General features: G+C 41.4%; 2 protein-coding genes and 1 long non-coding RNA gene across 4 annotated transcripts; 1 reads left to right on the top strand and 2 right to left on the bottom strand.

Annotated features, from left to right (window-relative positions):
* The first annotated feature begins 112 nt into the window (after window positions 1-112).
* LOC146580074 (prostaglandin reductase 1-like) lies at window positions 113-5,290 on the top strand. Of its 2 annotated transcripts, none has more exons than XM_085269560.1 (9): window positions 113-230; window positions 875-1,001; window positions 1,101-1,146; window positions 1,235-1,294; window positions 1,885-2,052; window positions 2,456-2,729; window positions 2,861-2,966; window positions 4,175-4,293; window positions 4,394-5,290. In XM_085269560.1, the coding sequence occupies exons 2-9, from the start codon at window positions 896-898 to the stop codon at window positions 4,502-4,504; spliced, it is 990 nt and encodes a 329-aa protein (XP_085125686.1). In that variant the 5' UTR covers window positions 113-230; window positions 875-895; the 3' UTR covers window positions 4,505-5,290. The 2 variants fall into 2 exon arrangements, with proteins under 2 accessions (XP_085125686.1, XP_085125687.1); XM_085269561.1 differs by having other exon boundaries at window positions 165-250.
* Window positions 5,291-6,313: 1,023 nt separating this feature from the next.
* On the bottom strand, window positions 6,314-7,339 carry LOC146580075 (uncharacterized). Its single transcript, XR_014891678.1, has 2 exons — window positions 6,577-7,339; window positions 6,314-6,495 (listed from the first exon to the last, which is right to left on the bottom strand). It is a non-coding gene; the product is annotated as an uncharacterized LOC146580075 (long non-coding RNA).
* A 7,712-nt stretch (window positions 7,340-15,051) lies between these two features.
* Window positions 15,052-18,816, bottom strand: LOC146580076 (thioredoxin-like). Its single transcript, XM_085266639.1, has 5 exons — window positions 18,477-18,816; window positions 17,103-17,207; window positions 16,703-16,768; window positions 16,118-16,183; window positions 15,052-15,549 (listed from the first exon to the last, which is right to left on the bottom strand). Exons 1-5 carry the CDS (start codon window positions 18,498-18,500, stop codon window positions 15,487-15,489), a joined length of 324 nt encoding a protein of 107 aa, XP_085122765.1. The 5' UTR covers window positions 18,501-18,816; the 3' UTR covers window positions 15,052-15,486.
* Window positions 18,817-19,381: the final 565 nt, after the last annotated feature.

Genomic DNA, 19,381 nt, shown 5'->3' on the forward strand with positions numbered 1-19,381 from the left:
TTAACCCGAACAGTATGTAAAAGTTAAAGTAAATATCTTGAACCTTATTGGCAGGGTACCCTCTCTCACAGCTCAGAAGGTGTGCACAATACTTTTAGCCAATCAGATTTAGGAATAAAAGAACGTCTCCTGCCATGTCTTCTTTTAAGCTTTCACAAACCTGTCTCTGCCCACTTCCACCCACACGGACCCCACATCTTCTACTATTTCTGTGAGAAGAGAGGCGACTGGTGAGTTCCAGCTATAGAAGGTAGAGAGCTGTTAGTGAAATGCATTAAATACTATTTTTCTGGATCAGGTGACGCTGAAGAGAAGTAGCAAACAGACGCAGGGATTAGTTATCACTTTTAAGCCTTTGCCTAAGCCATTATCTCGCTACCGACCATAAAATATTTGATACAACAGTTTAATGGCCCATTGTATTGTTTCACCATTGTTTAATTAAAACACAAAGAAAGTATACGTTCACTGTGGTTCTAAAGTCTGAAACTCAAACGCATTAAACTTTAGACTTCTCCTTTTTTCTTCGTTTCTTGGGAAAGAAAGATCCTTCCTGTTTTTAAGTGTGCATACTTGTATGTGAATGGACACCACTCTCTTTCTACTCCCAGCACTCAAAGAACTTGTGTGTGAATGTTTGTGTTTGTGTGATAAAGATGTCTGCATTTCATTTGAATTGTTCTTATAACCACAGCTAGGTCACTCATCAACTCTAAACTAGAAAATGATTTGTGCTGTTTGATGCTCACCACAGCTAAACGTCACAGAGTGAACGTTACACTTCAGGTTTTATTCAGCTCTATTTTGCACAGCGCTGGATGACTCAGCACTTTCATGTCTGTTGATAACAGTGACGGGCAATATTTCTTTACAGCGGCCATAAAAAAGAAGAATCATGGTGAAAGCTAAGTCATGGGTAATGACTCAGCACTTTGACGGCTTCCCAAAGAAAAGTGACTTTGGGCTGAAGGTGGAGGAGCTCCCTGAGCCCAAAGATGGAGGTACGTCTTTCTTCTTTCTCTCTACAGGAGAGCACCTTCTTCAGTTTTTGTCAAACATTAAGCATCGAGCACTTTAAATGAGTTTAGTTTTGTTTACAGAGGTGCTGTTGGAAGCTGTGTTTCTCAGTGTCGACCCGTACATGAGGTGATCAGAGAGCAGCGTCACTCATTACTGAACTACTTTAATGCTCCTGATATAAATGCATATTGTAACACACCCCTGGTCCCAACAGGCCCTTCAGCAAAACCCACATGAAGGAGGGAGATGTGATGATCGGAGGTCAGGTGGCCAAGTAAGAAACACAAACACACCTGCACACAGAAAACTTGCATGATGTGCTGTGATGTGTACGTTTACTGACACAGTCTGTATCTGCTGTTAATAACACAGCGACATAAACCCTCTGATAAGTAAAGTTCCTGTGAAGTCTCAAGCTGAACATGAAAAGAAACACTGAAACTTTCTGGCCTGATTAACAGCTGAAATCATAGAAGAATCTGAGAAGACAACTGTACCTTTACTTTGTTGCTTTAACATTTAGTGTATATCATTTTTCTATGCCAGGGATTCAAAAATGCAGATAATAAAAGAAACAGATTCCTACTGCTATGCTTGCTTGGGGAGCAGATTAAATTGATTGAAATGTCGGGATTAATGTGAAAAAGCACAAAATCACACTGATGACCAGGTAACTACAAGACTTTGTTACAAAGACAAACTTGAAACAAAGACGCCCACCACCAAAATTAATATTTGCACAGATTAATTTTGTGTTCTGACTGTTTGCAAACTGAAGTATCCCAGTGACAGGACAGACTGAAGTGAAAACAGGTGAAAGCTTTTTTGTTTTGTTTTAATATTATGTTGCTGTTTTTCTTTTAGAGTGATCCAGAGTAAAAATCCAGCGTTTCCTGTGGGAAGCCACGTTGTGAGTGACAGTGGGTGGAGAACCCACACGCTCAGTGATGGGACCGGCCTCACTCCCATCCTGTCCGAGTGGCCTAAAGATGTGTCCCTGTCTCTGGCTCTGGGTGCCATCGGGATGCCCGGGTAAGACAGATTTAAGTAACCTGCATGGATCATAGTCACTTTCTATTGGATGTTAAATCGTGGCAGGATGTTCTGACTCTTCCAGCAGATAGATCGATGTGAAGTTTTATCAGCTGAATCTTAAATGTAAACTAAAAGCATTTGAGAAATTCATCTTAGTGATGTAATACTTTCCTTTTAAGTGTTTGTAAGGTGTTTAAGAGGTCAACTAAACATGGTAATAGACACCAAAGTAAGTAATGAGCAGGAAATAGTTTTATTTTAAGAATATATGTAAGTGGCTAACTCCAGATGTTTTGCTAATGAGCTGAAGCAGAGTTTGTAAGCAGTGATCTTTGTGGATATAATTAATATGGCAATCAAAGAGGCAACAGCTGGATTTACTGTTTCTGTCTCTCTGCAGGCTGACGGCTGTTTATGGGATAGAAGAAGTGTTGGGACTCCAGAAGGGTGAGACCCTGCTGGTGAACGCTGCAGCTGGAGCGGTGGGCTCCGTGGTGGGACAGATCGCCAAGATCAAGGGCTGTAAGGTGGTGGGCTCGGCAGGCTCTGATGCCAAAGTGGCTTACCTCAAAGAGCTGGGATTTGATGAGGTCTTCAACTACAAAACTGTGGGTTCCCTGGAGGAGGCTCTGAGGAAGGCTTCACCTGAAGGATACGATTGTTTCTTTGAGAACGTGAGCAGTGGTGGTGCAGTTTCAAGCTTGCATTTAATATTTAATCATTGCTCTACTCTTCTCTTGCATTCACACTGCATTCCTTACAACATGTTATGATGTATGTAAGTGACACTGCTGCTTGGTTTTAGGTGGGAGGCCCTTCGTCAGATGTCGTCCTGCAGCAGATGAAGAACTTTGGAAGAATAGCTGTGTGTGGAAGTATCTCCACCTACAATGACAGCCAACCCCAGACAGGTTTGTTACTGCCCTAATTTACTTTTTATTTTAAAAACTCCTGAGAGTTTTGTTCCTGCTAGGGAACAACCAGGGTTAGTGCACAGACACGACCACCAGGCAGACCACCACATCTGTCTAACACTCTCAAAACCCTCTTATTGGTTTTTGGTGACCGAAAAGCTCACCCTGATTGGTCAAGGGCGGAGTCCTTCCAGGACATGAACTCTCGCACATAAGGATGATTAGTGATAAGTGTAAGGCAGGGGTAGGCAACTCCAGGGCTCGAGTGCCGGTGTCCTGCAGGTTTTAGATGTGTCCTTGATCCAACACATCTGATTTAAATGGCTAAATGACCTCCTCAACATGTCTTGAAGTTCTCCACAGGCTGGTAATGAACTAATCATTTGATTCAGGTGGGTTGACACAGGATGATATCTAAAACCTGCAGGACACCGGCCCTCGAGGCCTGGAGTTGCCTACCCCTGGTGTAAGGTGACTCCCAGAAACAGATTAAAAACACAATAAAAGCATGCGATAAGCTATAAGAACTAAAAATCACACTTAAGAATATAATTAAAAGATTAAAAATGACAAAAGCCTACATCTCATGTGAAAAAAGGCAAACCTAAAACAAACCACCCTGGCCCGGGATGACACACACATAACCAGCTACTCCCTGAGGTCATGTGATCAGGGCGTGCTGTCTGTACATTGTTCAAGGCTGAAAACAGTGTGTCCCACACTCTGGTTTTTATGTTCAGCATTTTTGTTGTGAAGCACTTTTGAATAAAAATATCACAACATGCTGTATAGATCAAGTTTTACTGATAATTTGTGAGTCGGCTCTGTGCACGCTGATGAATGATCTCATTCTTGTTGCCAGCTGGGGTGTTCAGAGCTTTCATGACCAAACTTTAGGGATTCATTTGAATTACAGGTATAAAGGTATGTAGATGGTATTAGACTGAAGTGGAACAGTGACCTTTCTGGAGGGGGCCTGGACCCCAAAGGCCCACACACAGCACTGTGAAGAACACAAAATGCATTTAATACACCTGCAACAACTTCTTCTGTATTCATGTGTTTTTTCCACTAGAGGGAGAAGCTGCACTGCTAAAGATCCACAAGTGCTGTGGAGGCACACAGATGGTTATTGTAGACATGAACTGTAGTTTCTGTGAGTGAAAGATGGGTTAAATTTTTCTCTTGAACGACCTGTGTTTTAGGTCCGTATCCCTACTTCACCATGATCTTTAAGGAGCTGAAGATGGAGGGATTCTTGCAAAGTAGGTGGGAGAACAGGCACCCTGAGACCCTCAAGAGACTGTTAGCATGGGTGAAAGAGGTTAGTGTGAGCCTTTCTTTTAAATAAAGATATAAACATGCTTCCCCATGTTTCTGTTGTGATGTATTGTATTTGTGATCCATTTATTGTGCGTCCACAGGGCAAACTGCAGTGTCGGGAGCACGTCACAAAAGGCTTTGAAAACATGCCGGCTGCTTTTATGGGGATGCTGCAGGGAGAAAACATGGGCAAGGCCGTCGTCGCAGTCTGAAGAGTTCAATGCAAGAGAGCCAGCATTACTAATAACTGCCATTATTACACAATCTATGAATTAATGAAGGATTAATCAATAACTATGGAAAACAATAATTCCACATTAACATTTCAAATTCCTGATTACTTTTATAATCACAATGATATCAAAGATTAAAGCAACTCTGGGATTTAGAAATGTGATTTCTAATCTAAACAGCATTACTTTATAATAAATCATTAAAGCTACATCTGAAACAAACCATCCACAATTGGAAGAGTGAAACTTTTAATCTCTAGAATTGAAAATTTCCTTAAGAAGGAGAAAATGGTGATAACTGTGTTAACCATTCCTCGCCGTCAGTCCCCTGACCGTGGTCGGGAGACACGAGGGGAGATGCTTCCTCCAGGGCCGAAGTTTGTCCTCCTTCGGGGTTAACTCCCTTCACTTTTGTGGAGTAGTGAGGCAGACAGAAATCAGCCGAGGCACCGGAGAGTAATGAAGAGATGAGGCTTTAATAACAGTACTGCACACTTTGGAAACACACTGCATAGCCTGTAGCCCGTTAGAACGCTGCTCCCGGTCGCCCTCTACCCATGACACACTCTCTCACTCTCTTTTTCCTCTTTCGCTCCCCGCGTTTCCTTCACGCGCATGCTCACACACACATTACATACACTCCTTACTGCACCCAGTCACACACAAGACAGCAATTCCTGCAACAACTGTAAGACTTTCACTTTGCTGTGGTGAACAGTGTGGTTCTAGAATCTATTCTCATATTAAAATATCGATATTTTAGTACTTTGGGGTAAATTTGTAGTTTTTCATTAACAGGAACACAGTGAAAAGAAACTATATCATTCGGATCGTCTAAATGGGAAGGAACTACTTCCTCTTACGCCTTTCATAGTCATATGTGAAATACAGCTGTAGAAATGTGTCACAGCCCCTGGCGTGCGCACTCACAACAGTGACTGAGCCTAAACGGAGTCATGTGTGGACGTATTTTACCTCCACAAACAGTCAAGACTTGGTTTGCGATGCATGTGGCATCACAGTGAGGTGTTGTGGCAACACCACTTACCTCGTCAAACACATCAGAGTAAATCATATCACAGAATATGACGAGCTTATGTTGAAGCAAACTGAAGAGGAGGAGAGGGACAGGTGCTGCTAGAGCAAAACAGACGTCTCTTGCGGAGTCCTGTAGTGCTGCAGGCAGGCAACGTGTTCAAATAGCGCAAAACTTCAGGTTTTTTATTTCTATATGATCATTCTGCATCATTAAGCAAGAAGAACAAGTAGTCTGATGTCCTGTAATCATTATGAAGCTCTATTATTACAATTACATAATAGAATTATATATTGTATTATGAAATACAATGAAACATGTTTTTGTTCAGAGTATCGGTATAGGACTTTGTAGGTGATGTCACGCTGCAATGCATTGTGGGAGTGCGGCACCATTTCAGCGAATGCAACCCCCCCTCCGTGTTGGAAGGAAGATTGCTACAAACCATACTTAAAAGCAGCTAAAAAGACAAAGGACGTTATAGACACAGATTCAAATGCAAAGAGATGGTACTTGCAAAAAATACCTTGCATTGGAAATGTGGACCCGTATGAAATAACGGCAGTGGAGTAGAAACCCTGAAGACCAACCGCTATTGACTAAGCCTGATATAGTTATACAAGGACTGTTACAGATGAACCTGCATACTGGGTTTTGCTGGGTAATATGACCAAGATACAGTCAGTGGTGTTACGGCCGAGAGGGCCTGGCTGTGGGTGTGGACTCAAATGCAGACACAGAGGGAGGCAAACGGGCGTGAACACAGTGCTTTATTTACAAGTGTCTAGTGAAATTACACAACAGGAGACTATGAATTATGAAATGCTGTGAACTGTGAGGCCAAACTGTGAACATGAAACTGAGTGCTATGGCTAGGTGCTGGATTTCACGGATGGAAAAAAGGGGCAGCGGCTTGGATGGAGGTACGCAGTCACTATAATGAGAAGAGACAAGTAGTCAGTGGCAGTCCAGTGAATCACAGCTGCAGGATTAGGCTATGGAGGTTAGGGCTTACGCGTTGCAGGTTTAAAGTGTCATGCAAGGAAGGGGTGTCCAGGGGGTTCCGGGTGAGGAGTGTCCAGAGAGGATCCAGAATATGCGTGGAGTGAGGGACTTGGCAGGGAGGCAGGCAGGTGTAGTCCGATGGTGGAGAGGAAGAAACCAGATGACAGAACCAGCGTCCAGGCGGCGATGAGAGTAGCTCGGGAAACGTGACTGGCAGGTGGGTCATGGGTTAGCAGAAGATCTGGCAGAGGTCTGTTGTGAATGCTGGTCTTATATGCAGGTGACTTGATTGGAACCAGGTGTGGAAGCTGATTGGAGTCTCTGCCTGAAGGTAGAACCCAGCGGAGTGGAAAAACCCCGCGCTCACCCGGACCATGACAAGTGGTTGGCCATAAGATAGACTTCTCCTCTCCAGCTGCCCCCCAAAAAAGGCTCTCAATCAAAACCATTGACTGTAGAAAAGATGGACGACGCGGCACCGCCTCCTCCCATTGTGCAAAAATGAAGCCAAAATATCCCGCTTGTGGAGGCTGCCATCTTGCAAATTTGGAGCCAGAGTCTGCGCAGTAGTGACTTGAGGTGGAGCGACTGTGTAATGCTCCCACCCACACACCCGCTGGATGTGACTGCAAACACGCCCCTCTACACTTTTGGTTGTCGCTGGTTTACCGCGACTGACGACTCGTTTAATTAAGGTAAATACAACCATGTCACTGTTATAAAAAATAGACACACAGCTTATCATCTTATAGTTCTAAAACATCTAAAATCGCTCTGTTGTTAATTCGTTAGTTAGATTAGCCGCTAGCATACGCACTGTGTTGGAGGCTTGTTGCTAGCTAGTTAGCGATGCTACACACCTGCTACTCTAATCCGGTTGTTCAGTCTGACGTCACTAGCCGTGTCTGGGTCTAAACTCCGCTGCAGGTCCATATATCAAACGATCACTATGGCATTACTGAGAGTTGAAAAACTGTCTAAAGTCTTTCATCTTTAATAAAATGATCAGCGTTCTGCTCTACCAGGTGTAACAATTGAGTTTAACATCCAGGCATCCATGAAAACGGAATTTATGACATTTAACGGAGTTAGAAGTTAGCAGGGAGTTAGCTCGCTAGCTTCTATCTAAATACAATATAGCATGTCCTGACTGCGGGGTTTTGGAAACAAATTCAAAGGTACAGCTCTGCTATCACTTCCAGCATAAATGAAGACAGAAAACTAAACCGCAGTGACGTTTGTAGGGTTACTGAAGTTGGGCTAGCTGGTATATAATGATGTGCTACGTGACCGCTAGCGACACAGCTATGTTAGCATAATATAAACAAGCTAACTTTTTTTCCACTGATAAAAGTTAACGTGAGTGTTCTCGGTGGTCAGGAACAAATGTAATCGCATGACAGGATACTGTAAAAGGACCAAACTTCAGCCAGGAGAACAACTGAGATAATCCATCCACAATACGAGGTTAGTCATTCATATACTGCTGCATGGGCTGGGCTGTAGTTACATCCTAAGGTTTTAAAAACTGAGCTTAAATAAATGATTAGCGGTAATAAAAGCCGAGGGAGGTCAACAGTGATCACTGACTGTTTTAGAAGCTTTTTGAGATCAAATAGAAGAAAATACATAACATTAAACATGTTAACAACACAAAAGCTACTTTAGACCCGGAAGTAGGATTTGTCGCGTCATCACTGAACAACCCGATAGTCTGTGTTATTGAAGGATTCAGCACTTCTTATGTTTTATCCATTTTTAGACAGCGATGAGATCATCTGCACACTCTGCAGAAGACCAGAGTTACTGTTAATATCAAAAATATAATGCTGTCCTTTCAGATTTTAACAGAAGACTGTGAGTGTAATGGATCTAAAACTGTTTAAATCTCTACAGCCTGGTAACATGGAAACTTTAAAAACAGCAGCAGAACGTTTCAGTAGTGTAGTCTAATTTGTTCTGTTCATTTAATAATAGAGTCCATATTATATCAACAGCTACATTAACCCTGGAGAGAAACTAGTGAGGGAGACCATCAGGACCAAGCTGGGTTTCTGGGTCCAGAGGTTTGGAGAAACTTCTTGCCTTTCTTTCATCACAGCTGTCCTGTGCCAGAAGTTCTGTTGGCCCACTGAAAGAGGCTTCATTTAAGAAACACCAGGAACACTGAAGCTCATCGCATTGATCAAGCAGGATCTTCACCAGCAGCTCCCTCACAGGGAAATCTTCAGCACTCCTCTGTAGGCCCGCCCCAGAAGATGGATAAACCCAGCATTTCATGAACACTGTGATGGAGACCTTTGGTTTGTGTAATGTTATAAATATTCGGATACTCCCCAAAGGCTCCAGGCTTCTACATAAAGATATTATATTCAGTTCTGTAGAAAGTTATATATTTAAAAATATATGATCCTCTCTTGTTACTCTGGTATGAATAACTCTGCATCACTTTATGGTAAATAACACACTATCTGCAAAAATGTGCTCCAGACATTTTCATTCAGGTAAGTTCTAAATACCTGAATGAAAATGTATCTCCGAAAACGTTAGAGCACTTATGCAAATATGTGATGTCTTGATAAATCGAGCAGATATTAGAAGTTTACACAGCATCATTCTCGCATGAAAATATCTTTAAAGTTTATTTTGTGACCCAGAAAGAGTAATATTTCAAACTCCGTCACTCTGTGTTCCTCCGCCACTGCCTCCTTTGAGTTTTGGACGAAATGGATTCTGGGATATTGCGTTTAGTCATTTCGAGCTGATTGGAGACCAGAACAACCAATCAGATTTTTTTGCATCCAAGTCTGTGATTGGCTGGTTTTGTGGCACAACTATAACGGTGTAGAGAAAGAGTTGAGCGCGCACGGGCAGAAATGTTGAGAGCGCGAGCAACATATTGCGAGCCAGGGCAAATGCAAAAACTGAGTGAGAGGGGCTGCTGTTGTGTGCGTGTGGATAATGGCAAACACTGAAATACGTTTTTTGCACGCAGGAATGAATTTTGTTCACTCAAATTCAGCTTTTCTTCACTCAAAGTAAATTTCTCCTCAAAATATACAACACTTGCACCTGCAAGCTTTTTTTACATGTGCTCAATTTTTTTTTTTTTTTACGTGCGCTCAGAATAGTGGCACAAAAATAACGCCATAGGAACCCAGTCAGGATGTGTTTCATCCATTTCATAGGCTGGTTTGCTGCAATAATGAAAAACAATTAGCAAATCTATAAATAGAAAATCACCTAGGATGTTTGTTCTAATTTGCTATGACAGAATGTATTGAAAATAAAACTATAAAACTACAAAAAAGGCTATAAAGAGTAATATGAACATATTTAGAACTTACCTGAATGAAAATGTCTGGAGCACAATTTCCAGTTATCCGTGGATAGTAGAGAACTGGATATCAGCTCGTCTCACAGATGCTATCCAGGCAGGCTAGATGCATTCTTCTGGTAACATTCCTCACGTTGCTTCCAGGTGGGGGAAGGATAAAAAGAGAGCCCATTTTCAGCTCATTCCCTTCCCGATCTAACAGTTCAACCGACAACACAGCAAATGCGAACAATTGCTGATGCTTTCGCTCCTTTAGCCGTTTGTTTGGCCTGCTAAAATGGCGAAAGCCCCGATCTCACGCAAGACCCTGTCGTTTATGTTAGCGGGAAATTAAGCAATATTAAAAAGCTGCACCGCATGGTTTGTCACGCTGCCTCGTGCCTTAAAAGGCATGTAGCACGTAAGCTGCGCTGCAGGTGCATGCCAAGCGGGTCTGATTCCGGTACAGAAAGTACAGATTCAAAGACGTCAGTGCAATCACAGAGATTTCTGTGATTCTGTCATCAAGGAGCTCAGATGGAGAGATGACCGATAAGGACGAGGAAGAAATTGAGCTCCCGGGCGAATCAGCTCTAAGAGAACAAGAAGAAATAAAACCAGCTGCAGAAAGGCAAGGTATCCGAGCTCCAACCCCAGCAGAAGTGGTTGCAGCTGACATCGTAAATGAGATACTTGGGAACACGGGTTCAAGCAGCGAAGAGCTCTGTAAGAGGTGTAGCTTGCCCAAACCTGCCTTTCATGCAGGATTAATTATCAACAAGCTGAGAGACTTCTTCTCCAGATGTTTGCCATCCACCTCTCACTCCGGGCTCAAAGCACGCAAACACCGCTTTTCCATGTTTGCGAAAAAACAATTTGAAAAAATGGAAAAAGAGCTGAGAAAAGTAATAAAGGCAAACAGGAAATTTGTTGTTTGTCTAAAAAACATTTGCAGGTTCCACAAGTATGAAACGGTGCCCTCAGATGAAAGTGTGGCTTTCAGCCTCCCAGGGTCCCACAGTACAGAGCTCATCGAGCCCCTTCACGAAACACACTGCTTTGTTACATACGTTCTTCTCCAGTCGACTTTGACAACATTAGATAAGACGTTAATGAGTTATTTGAGAAATTAACAAAGAAAGAAAAACTCTTCCTCGTCCACAAAACATTGGGAAACATTAGACAAAGTGAGGCAACCAGAGATTTTACTGTGAAGTTAACAGCAAAAGTGTTTGATCTACTTATGACGGATCGACTGTATCAAATCCCCAAACCTCTAATGGGTAGATCCCTCTCAAACACCGTCATCTCCAGGACTCCACAGCCAGCACATGGCTCTAAGCGTCCCTTTTCTGCTGAAGTCCTCTATGTCCTTGTAGAAGACGCAGTAGAAAAGTTTTTACAAAAACGTTTACTCTTGGTGGAGAACGAAGACGTAGATCAAATGATTGAGGACAAGGTCTCTGTCACTGTGGAAGACATCCAGAACATTATTAAAAGAACAAGGACCCCAACAAAGGAAAGCACAGATTCAGATGGCAGTGGAAGAGAATCTGTTCCATTACCTGTAACACCAAATTCTGGGAGCATGACCTCAGAAAAATGCTCTGTGGTACCTGATCAGACACCTCAGACACCAAAATCTGGGAGCATGACCCCAGAAAAATGCTCTGCCAGCGTTTCAGGCGTTCTCAAGGATTCCTCTGACCTGTCAGAGGTGCGTTCCGTATCAGTGTCATCTTCTGATGCTGAGAAAATTTGCAATGACCTCACCATTATCCTCATGATGAGACTCATCAAAAAATCAAAACGTGAAACTCAAAACTTTTTTGCCAGGACCACATCTACTACAAAAGAACTACACGTGGTCATCAACCGTGTGAATGACCTGATGCGGCCTGAACTCATCAGCACAGAGTCCACCACAAGTCTGACAAATAACAGGAAAAAGTTAATCAAGAAAATAGCCAAATGCCTCATCAGGGAGTTTGGCTCCCCAGACAATGTGTTAAAGGCTGCGATGGCAAATGATGCGTCTTTTGATGAGGCTCTGATAAAACATCTAAAAATCCGCCTCGGAGTCATCCCCAGTCCTCCCAAAAAGTCCAAAATTTCCAGGTTTTTTTCAGCGGTGGGAAAAGCTCTGCGAAAACCCTTTAGGTGGTTCACTAAAGCCAGAGATGATTAAAATGACATTCTGGCTTCCCCCGCTGCCCTGCTTCTTTTAACATCTTTAAGCAGAATTTTAGCATCTAATCCAAATTTTAACAACTGTAGTTCACGCCATCTCGTCTCCTTTTTGATTTCCATCCCCCCAACCGGTCGCAGCGGATGGCCGCCCCTTCTGAGCCCGGTTCCGTTGGAAGTTTCTTCCTTTTAAAGGGAGTTTTTCTTCCCCACAGTCGCCTAGTACTTGCTCAGAGGGGGATCATTTGATTGTTGGGGGTTCTCTGTAGTACTGCAGGGTTTTGACCTTACAGTACAAACAGGGAGGAGACTTTGTGATTTGGCGCTTGATATTTAAAATATCTAATTTGGCATGAAATAAAAAAAATCTAAATTAAAAATACATTCCAACTTTGTTTGTGTTTTTCTTCTGTTGTCAAATATGTAGAAAGTGTTGCACGTGTGATTTTAGTCATTTGGCATCAATATGTAGGCAACATGTGTGTGTTTGTGATCATGCTGCATCTATTTTTGTCTGATTTGTGTCTTATTTTAGTCAATTTACGTCTATTTTGTGGCCCAAATGTGTGGATCCTTTTTGACATTGCTATGTTTCGTCTTAATGCTACACGTTGGTTGTTGGTGTTTATGCTCATTTTGATTCTAGATGTAGACCTGCCATCTGAAAATTAGCACATTGCCCACTTGGAGCATTTTTTCTTTAGTCCAGGGGTTTAACAGATTTTCTATTTCAAAAAGGGCAAATACCTCGGTTACTTTACTACTGACCAAATAAATGATGATGATGACATATACAGACAACGATGTGAGCTCTATGTTTGTTTGTTGCATACTATTATATACTGGCCCCGTGTGGTCAGGATAGCTAGAGGGGGTAGTGCCAGTCAGATGTTTGTAGCTGTGGGTGTTTGGACTTTTAAAGCACTTTTAAGAAAGTTAATGTTCACTTTTAGAGAACGACTGGACGGCAGTGAGTGGTTCCAGTTACTCATGCAGTCTGAGGAAGGTGAAGTGTTTGTGTATTTATTGATTTCTTTTAAGTCACTGTGTATTTTATGTACATTATAAGTTTATAAGTCCTGTCAGCCCTGTGCTGTGACAAGAAGTCACACACTCAGCTGCTCTTAATCTGGGTTAATCTGAGTTTGTTGAAATGTGCTGGTTTTTGAGTCATACATCAGGAGTGACCTGTCGCTCAGAGCTAAGAAACATTTCCAGACATGCTACAAATAAGTTGGGATATGTTTTAAGTAATGTGATCCATGTTACACAAGTGCTTCACAAGGGCAACAGAGTGAAACACACAGGTCTTTTAAACCTCAGGGTAAACACAGACAATGAAATGTGATGTATAAAAACCAACACAATGCAGGAGAAGAAAGAACTCGCTATAGTGAAAGACAGTCCACAGGAAACAGCTGTATGGAAGCAGGTTAGGTTACTAAGATTTGGGGTGAGGTCTCTGGGTGATTTCCTACCTCTGTGTTTCAGGTAGTCAACGTAAAAGGAAGTTCCACCAACTCTTATTTTTCTCTGTATCATGAACTGTGTGAATACTTTCTGTAGACTGGATCCAGGAACAACCTCACCATTAAACAAGAAAAACAACTTCTGATGACACAGCAGTTTCACATACCTGAGTAACAGCCTGAGGTGCATTTATCTCATTGTTTTGGATAACTAGGCAAAAATACTCAAGTGGCATTGTTTTAAGACATTTTGTTAAAAATACTTGTTATATGTTAAAACATTTGGTATTTAAAAAATCAGCCATGCAAGACTTTAGTAGTTTTATTCAGGGTTCAAGAACCTGATTCTTGACTCTTTATTCTGACTCCCACCAGTTCAATAGAAAGGTCACATTTGAAAGAAAAACATGAAGACAATTATATCAGCCTGAAATCAGGTTCCTGTTGATCACATTTATTTTATAATAAGATGAGATGTTGCATTTATCAGACTAACACAGAGGACTTCAGAGCTGCTCTTTAAATTATTACCAAATGGACAAATACGTGTTTATCTGTCTGTCTGGTGCATGTTGGACTCGTTCTTATCTGTACACAAGTACAGATACTTAAGCAGAAGTCAAAACATGGATTGGGCTCCACACTGAGTCCCTGTGTGCAGTCTGAAACTCAAATGACCGTTCAGATGTTTTACATATGAGATATTAAAATCTTAGGCTGGATCCAGACAAAGTTTCCCTGAACAGAGGTTGTGTTTGTGCTCTTTCCTGCCTCCCTGCACACACTGTTGCTGTCCTGATGTGTTTGTGCTGACTTTGTTTGTGTGTGTGAGGTTAAATGGCCCAAAGCTGCTGCAGACCTCGTTCTCAAGACTCATGTTTTCCTATTTCACTGAATTTCTATTGAGTATCTTCATCACTGTATAGCTGCACGTCTGATTGTGTAAGACACACTTAGAGTAGAGACTATCTGTGTGTTACACAAAGCATTTCTCAAATCTTAATTTGATATTTATTGTGTGTGTGTGTGTGTCCTCTTCCTCACTTGTGCTCAAACAAAGGCTCACTGACACACAGTAGAACAGCAGCCTGAAAAGCCGGTTTTAACCACTGGTTTGGCATTATACCAGTACCTAATTAAGATCCAGTTCATGCATTTGAAGAAAGACACAAATGCTGGTGCTCAAAAAGCACAGTAACAACAACCTGTTGGTGTAAAGTGGGAACAAGTGAGTTCAGTGGCTGTAGGAGGGTCTAACACAAGAACTTCACGCAAGCAGTCCACAGACGTGAGCCAATTTCCTGCAAATTGCCCAAACCTTTGCTACATCATGCAGTTGTTGGCTGGTTTTCAAAATGCGCTAATGAACCAACACATCACGTTCACCAGCGATATAGTGTCTGCTGTTAACTGCCAGCTCCAACATATGCTGCTACATACTTGTACTATTCTGACATTTTTATCAAAGTACAAAATACCAATCCATTCATAATTCATTTATTAAACTTTTTGAACACAAAACATACAAAGTAATTCAGGATCACAGCCAAACTGTCATTAAAAACGGAATTAAAAGTATTGAGCGGTTTCATATTGCAGCCAGTTAAGACAGGGACATTTGTATTTGTATTTGTATTTGTATCTTTATTTATTTCAGACATAATAAAACAAACAAAAAAACCAATATATACTCGTCTACATGTATTTTCATTTACGAATACGAATATATGTGTAGATATACACACACACACACACACGTATTTGTACAGACAAACAAGAAAGAAATATAATAAAATAAAACACATTCGTCTAACATGAGATAACAGTTGTTTGGTCTGTTACAAGATATGTGGATGTATTATTGACTGTGTGGGATAGACTTCATTGTCATGAGTAACACAGTAATATCAAAGATATGTGAGGCAGATTTTGTTTTTGGTGGGACATCTCATCTGAGCTCTCTCACTTTTTGATGTAGTTGAGCTTCATCAGCACCGGTGAACTCATACACCTGAAAGAGGAGGACATTGAGTTAAAAATGGCATGTAAAAAATGACATAATTTTCCATTTATCCTCAATGAATTGTAAAATAGGACACAATCGGCTTATCACTAACAACCCAAACCTTGACTTAAATGTGATTTAACTCAGTTTCTTTAATCCTGAGACCATATATCCTTTATATATTTATAAATGCACCATGGGGAGCCTAGGGTGAAACAGCATTTCAGTACACTGTGTACTGTGTATACTACTGTATTGACAATAAAGCTCTTGAATCTTGAGTCTTGAATCTGAATGGAGGTATGGCTTCAAGCTTGCCTCCATTGGTTGGAAAGGATATTTGCTTTGCCGTTTAAGCCATTAGAAAATATTAAATGATTCATGTATGATCTGCCTTTAGAGGTTTTCTGTGCAAGATTAAGAGGGAATCCTTAGGGCAACATTGATCTTATATGTGCCAGTTGAAAATAATACTGAGATTATAATAGTCATTGCACAAGGCTCATTGTTTCCAGGCTCAAATTTACTACATGCTAAACATCTCCATCCAGCTACATAGGGCACTTTACCTTACCTTCTGGTTATTCTTGTAAAAGTGAAATGCAGGCATGCGGGTGACATTATAGAATGACTTCACATCCTGAAAGACAACGCAACGATATCAGATGAGCTGACCGGGTCATCAACACTGATCGCCACTGACTACGGCCGCTTCAGACCACCTTGGGCAGCTGTAGATGTGGCGAGAGGCCAAAACATGTGCAAATAAATACATTAAAAATATTGTGAAAAACACAGGCTTCTGCAGCTTTTATGCATATTAATTATAGGTTACCCAAGAGCCTGTCTACATCAGACAGTCTCTCCTTCAGACTTCAGTGTTGCCAGTTGTGCAGAGTGAAAGCTTGTTGCATTACAGTCTGTGTTGTTTAATCCGCACCAAAGCAGTTGCTGACAGATGGTCACATGAGTCAGCTAGGAGTTCTTCCAAGAGAAAAATAAATGTTTAACTAAGCTAGAAACCTATGACTTTTATTTTCATGCAATGACATGAAAACAGAAATAAAATAAATCCACACAAGGGAAGCTAAAGTGGGTTCAGCAGCAGATGAAGTAATCCTACTGCTTCTCCTGGCTTCCAAGTCAAACACGGGCTTACCCTGCCATCAGTCGCGTCCACCTTCAGGAAAATCACGTTTGCGTTGACAGGCTCCTGTGACATCTCCTGCAGGAGGGAAGATCACTGAGTCGACACGAGAGCACGCACACTACATCTTCTGCGACATCACAAGAGTTTTCATCCTTGTGAATAGGTTCTCTTATTTAATTGTCACATTGCTGCAGTTGCATGGGGATCACAATGAAGCTCTGCATAATGTCAAATGGGGGGCTAGAGCATCAGTACTATAGGTTACTCTGACTAAAGTTATTGTAATGTGTGAGGGACAGAATGAAACTTGAGATTCTCATGAATTTTGGACATGCAAAAGCTCATGAGGCAATAAGCTAAAAATAAATAAATAAATAAATAACGTGATTTTAAATTTAACATCACATACACAAAAAATTGGGGCCATCATTTGGCAGGGGCCACACCACTCGGCTGTGAAGTCCACCACCACCAGCTTGTCTCCAGCTTCATTCAGAATTTTCTGAAACTCATCCTACAGAGAGAAATAGAAAAGACATGATTTTTTGGATGGGTAAATGGTAGAGACTGAAACATGCTCAAATGAACTGCAACAGAGCTAACAGCAGCAGCCTCTTCTGACTGAGGGCTTGTTCATACTTGTTGCTGGTGCTACTGTTGACGGTGCAGCTGCAGCCACGACAGTTCACATGTTGGTTCATTTGACACGTTTTGCTGCATCTATTTCTAATTTCTTTCTCTCTCTCAGCTTTTCAGCTCCATCCTATAAGTTTTGTTTGTCCACTTGTATCAACCACTTCTTCCACGCTAAATTCTGTTCTGCAAGCTGCGTGAGCGCGCAGGGAAGGCTGGGAAAGTCCCGATTGCATTAGGAGTTTTGATTGTGCAATCCAGTGTTAGTGATGAAAATTAATGGATGGGCAGTTGCCGGTGCTTTGTAGGGCGGGATGCCAGTTTACTAGTCCAGCCCTGCTAACCGAGGGATTCCCTGCTCAGGATGGCCTTTGATGGCTGCATGTAAGAGTCACTGATCTGGTGATGCTGTGATCCGCTGACCTTTGTAAAGTTTATTTCCGTACAAATGCAATACAATCAGTTACAACAGGGTTCGGGAAGACTGCCTGCCTTTCCTGGAAATTTACCTAAACAACGTGTACACTTATGGCCGCGTGTGGAGCACAGGTGTTGTGTGAAGAACTGATTGTCTCCCAAAAGGTGATTTCTAATGTTTCGATGGGGCGAGGGTTTATGTGTAACGTATTGACTTATATTGATGAATAGACTTTAGTGAACAGGTTATTAAAGTGCTATATGTAAAATCAGTTTTTCGTGTATATTTCCTTTTGGCCAATTAAAACCTTCTTTATATAACTATTGTTATATTTGCTGCGATTTCTGCTGCCCTCTTGTCCAGATCTTTCTTTAAAAAGACATTTTAATATCAGTGAGAACTTTTAACTAGATAAATAAAGGGTGCCACTTCACCAGAGACGATTGCGGCTTCTAACGCGTGACTGGAAGGTTGTTTGTAGCTCAAGATGAATTTATATTATTCATGGATATCTTTGACATATATTTCATATTTTGCAGGCCAACAAGTCATTTACAGCAGTTTAAATGCGGATAATCCCTTTTTGGTAGACGATCACGTTTTGGCACACCTGCGCGCGGCTGCTCCGACACAAAACAGTGGAGCGTAAAAACATCCATTCACTTATTAGGAATGCGCCTCTCACCATATAAGGGAGAGAGGCACAGAAAACAACAAAAAAGACAAACTTACCAGATCTTTCACTTCGTGAACCATGATACCAGCTGATGAACGTGCCTCGGACAGAACAAAGTGCCAGCAGACGCCCCACGCGTTTAAACACTAAAGTTACCCGTCAGTAGTCCCGGTTAAAGCGGAAGTCTCTGTATTTATTTTACACAATAAGAGTTTTTAATGAGCTAAAGCGCAAATGTATTGGTACTTAGAGTATATAGAGTGTCGCGGTTCGAATTTTGAGGAAGAGACATACGACTGAAAGTCCATAGTGGGTCAACACAAATTATTTTATTAAAACACATATATGTGGTGAAGATAGGCACTGCAAAACATCAGGCTCCATCTCCCCCCTTACAATAGGTGGTTGTGATATTTATACTTATGATGACCAGTAGCTCGCGTCACTAAAACAGAACAGTTCCTCTTTCAGTTCCTCCAGATACATCTATTTATTCTACTTGTTAGACTTAAACAACACTTGCAATCAGTTTACCCAGACAGGCTATGTCTGTGTCGTTAATTTAAGTACATGACCTCCCTCTACCTCATCTGTTACCGGGCAAACTCCACAGCACAGGGCACACGGCCTTTATTTCCTTTCTTAAACAATCATAGAAAACATTTGTTAAATTGTATATATATAGATAAGCAATCCTTCCAGCTTGAACTTTGCTCCATTGATGCCCGTAGCTTCAAACCATTAATTAACTTAACCAAGCTTCAACCCTTTAATTATGCAATATGTGTATAACATGATTACAGTTGCACCTGCAATGAAAGATTATTATGTGCTTATGCTAACCCCTGAAATACAGACTTCAATATAACCTCACCAGTTTCAATAAATGTGTCAATGAAATGATAACAATGATAAATCATAAATGATGCAACAGTAATAATAAGGATTATGCATAGTAACA

The sequence above is a fragment of the Mchenga conophoros genome, linkage group LG3 (assembly GCF_057382185.1).
Source record: "Mchenga conophoros isolate Kocher_MC1m ecotype Shallow Benthic linkage group LG3, M_conophoros_male_GT1.1, whole genome shotgun sequence".
NCBI lineage: Eukaryota > Metazoa > Chordata > Actinopteri > Cichliformes > Cichlidae > Mchenga > Mchenga conophoros.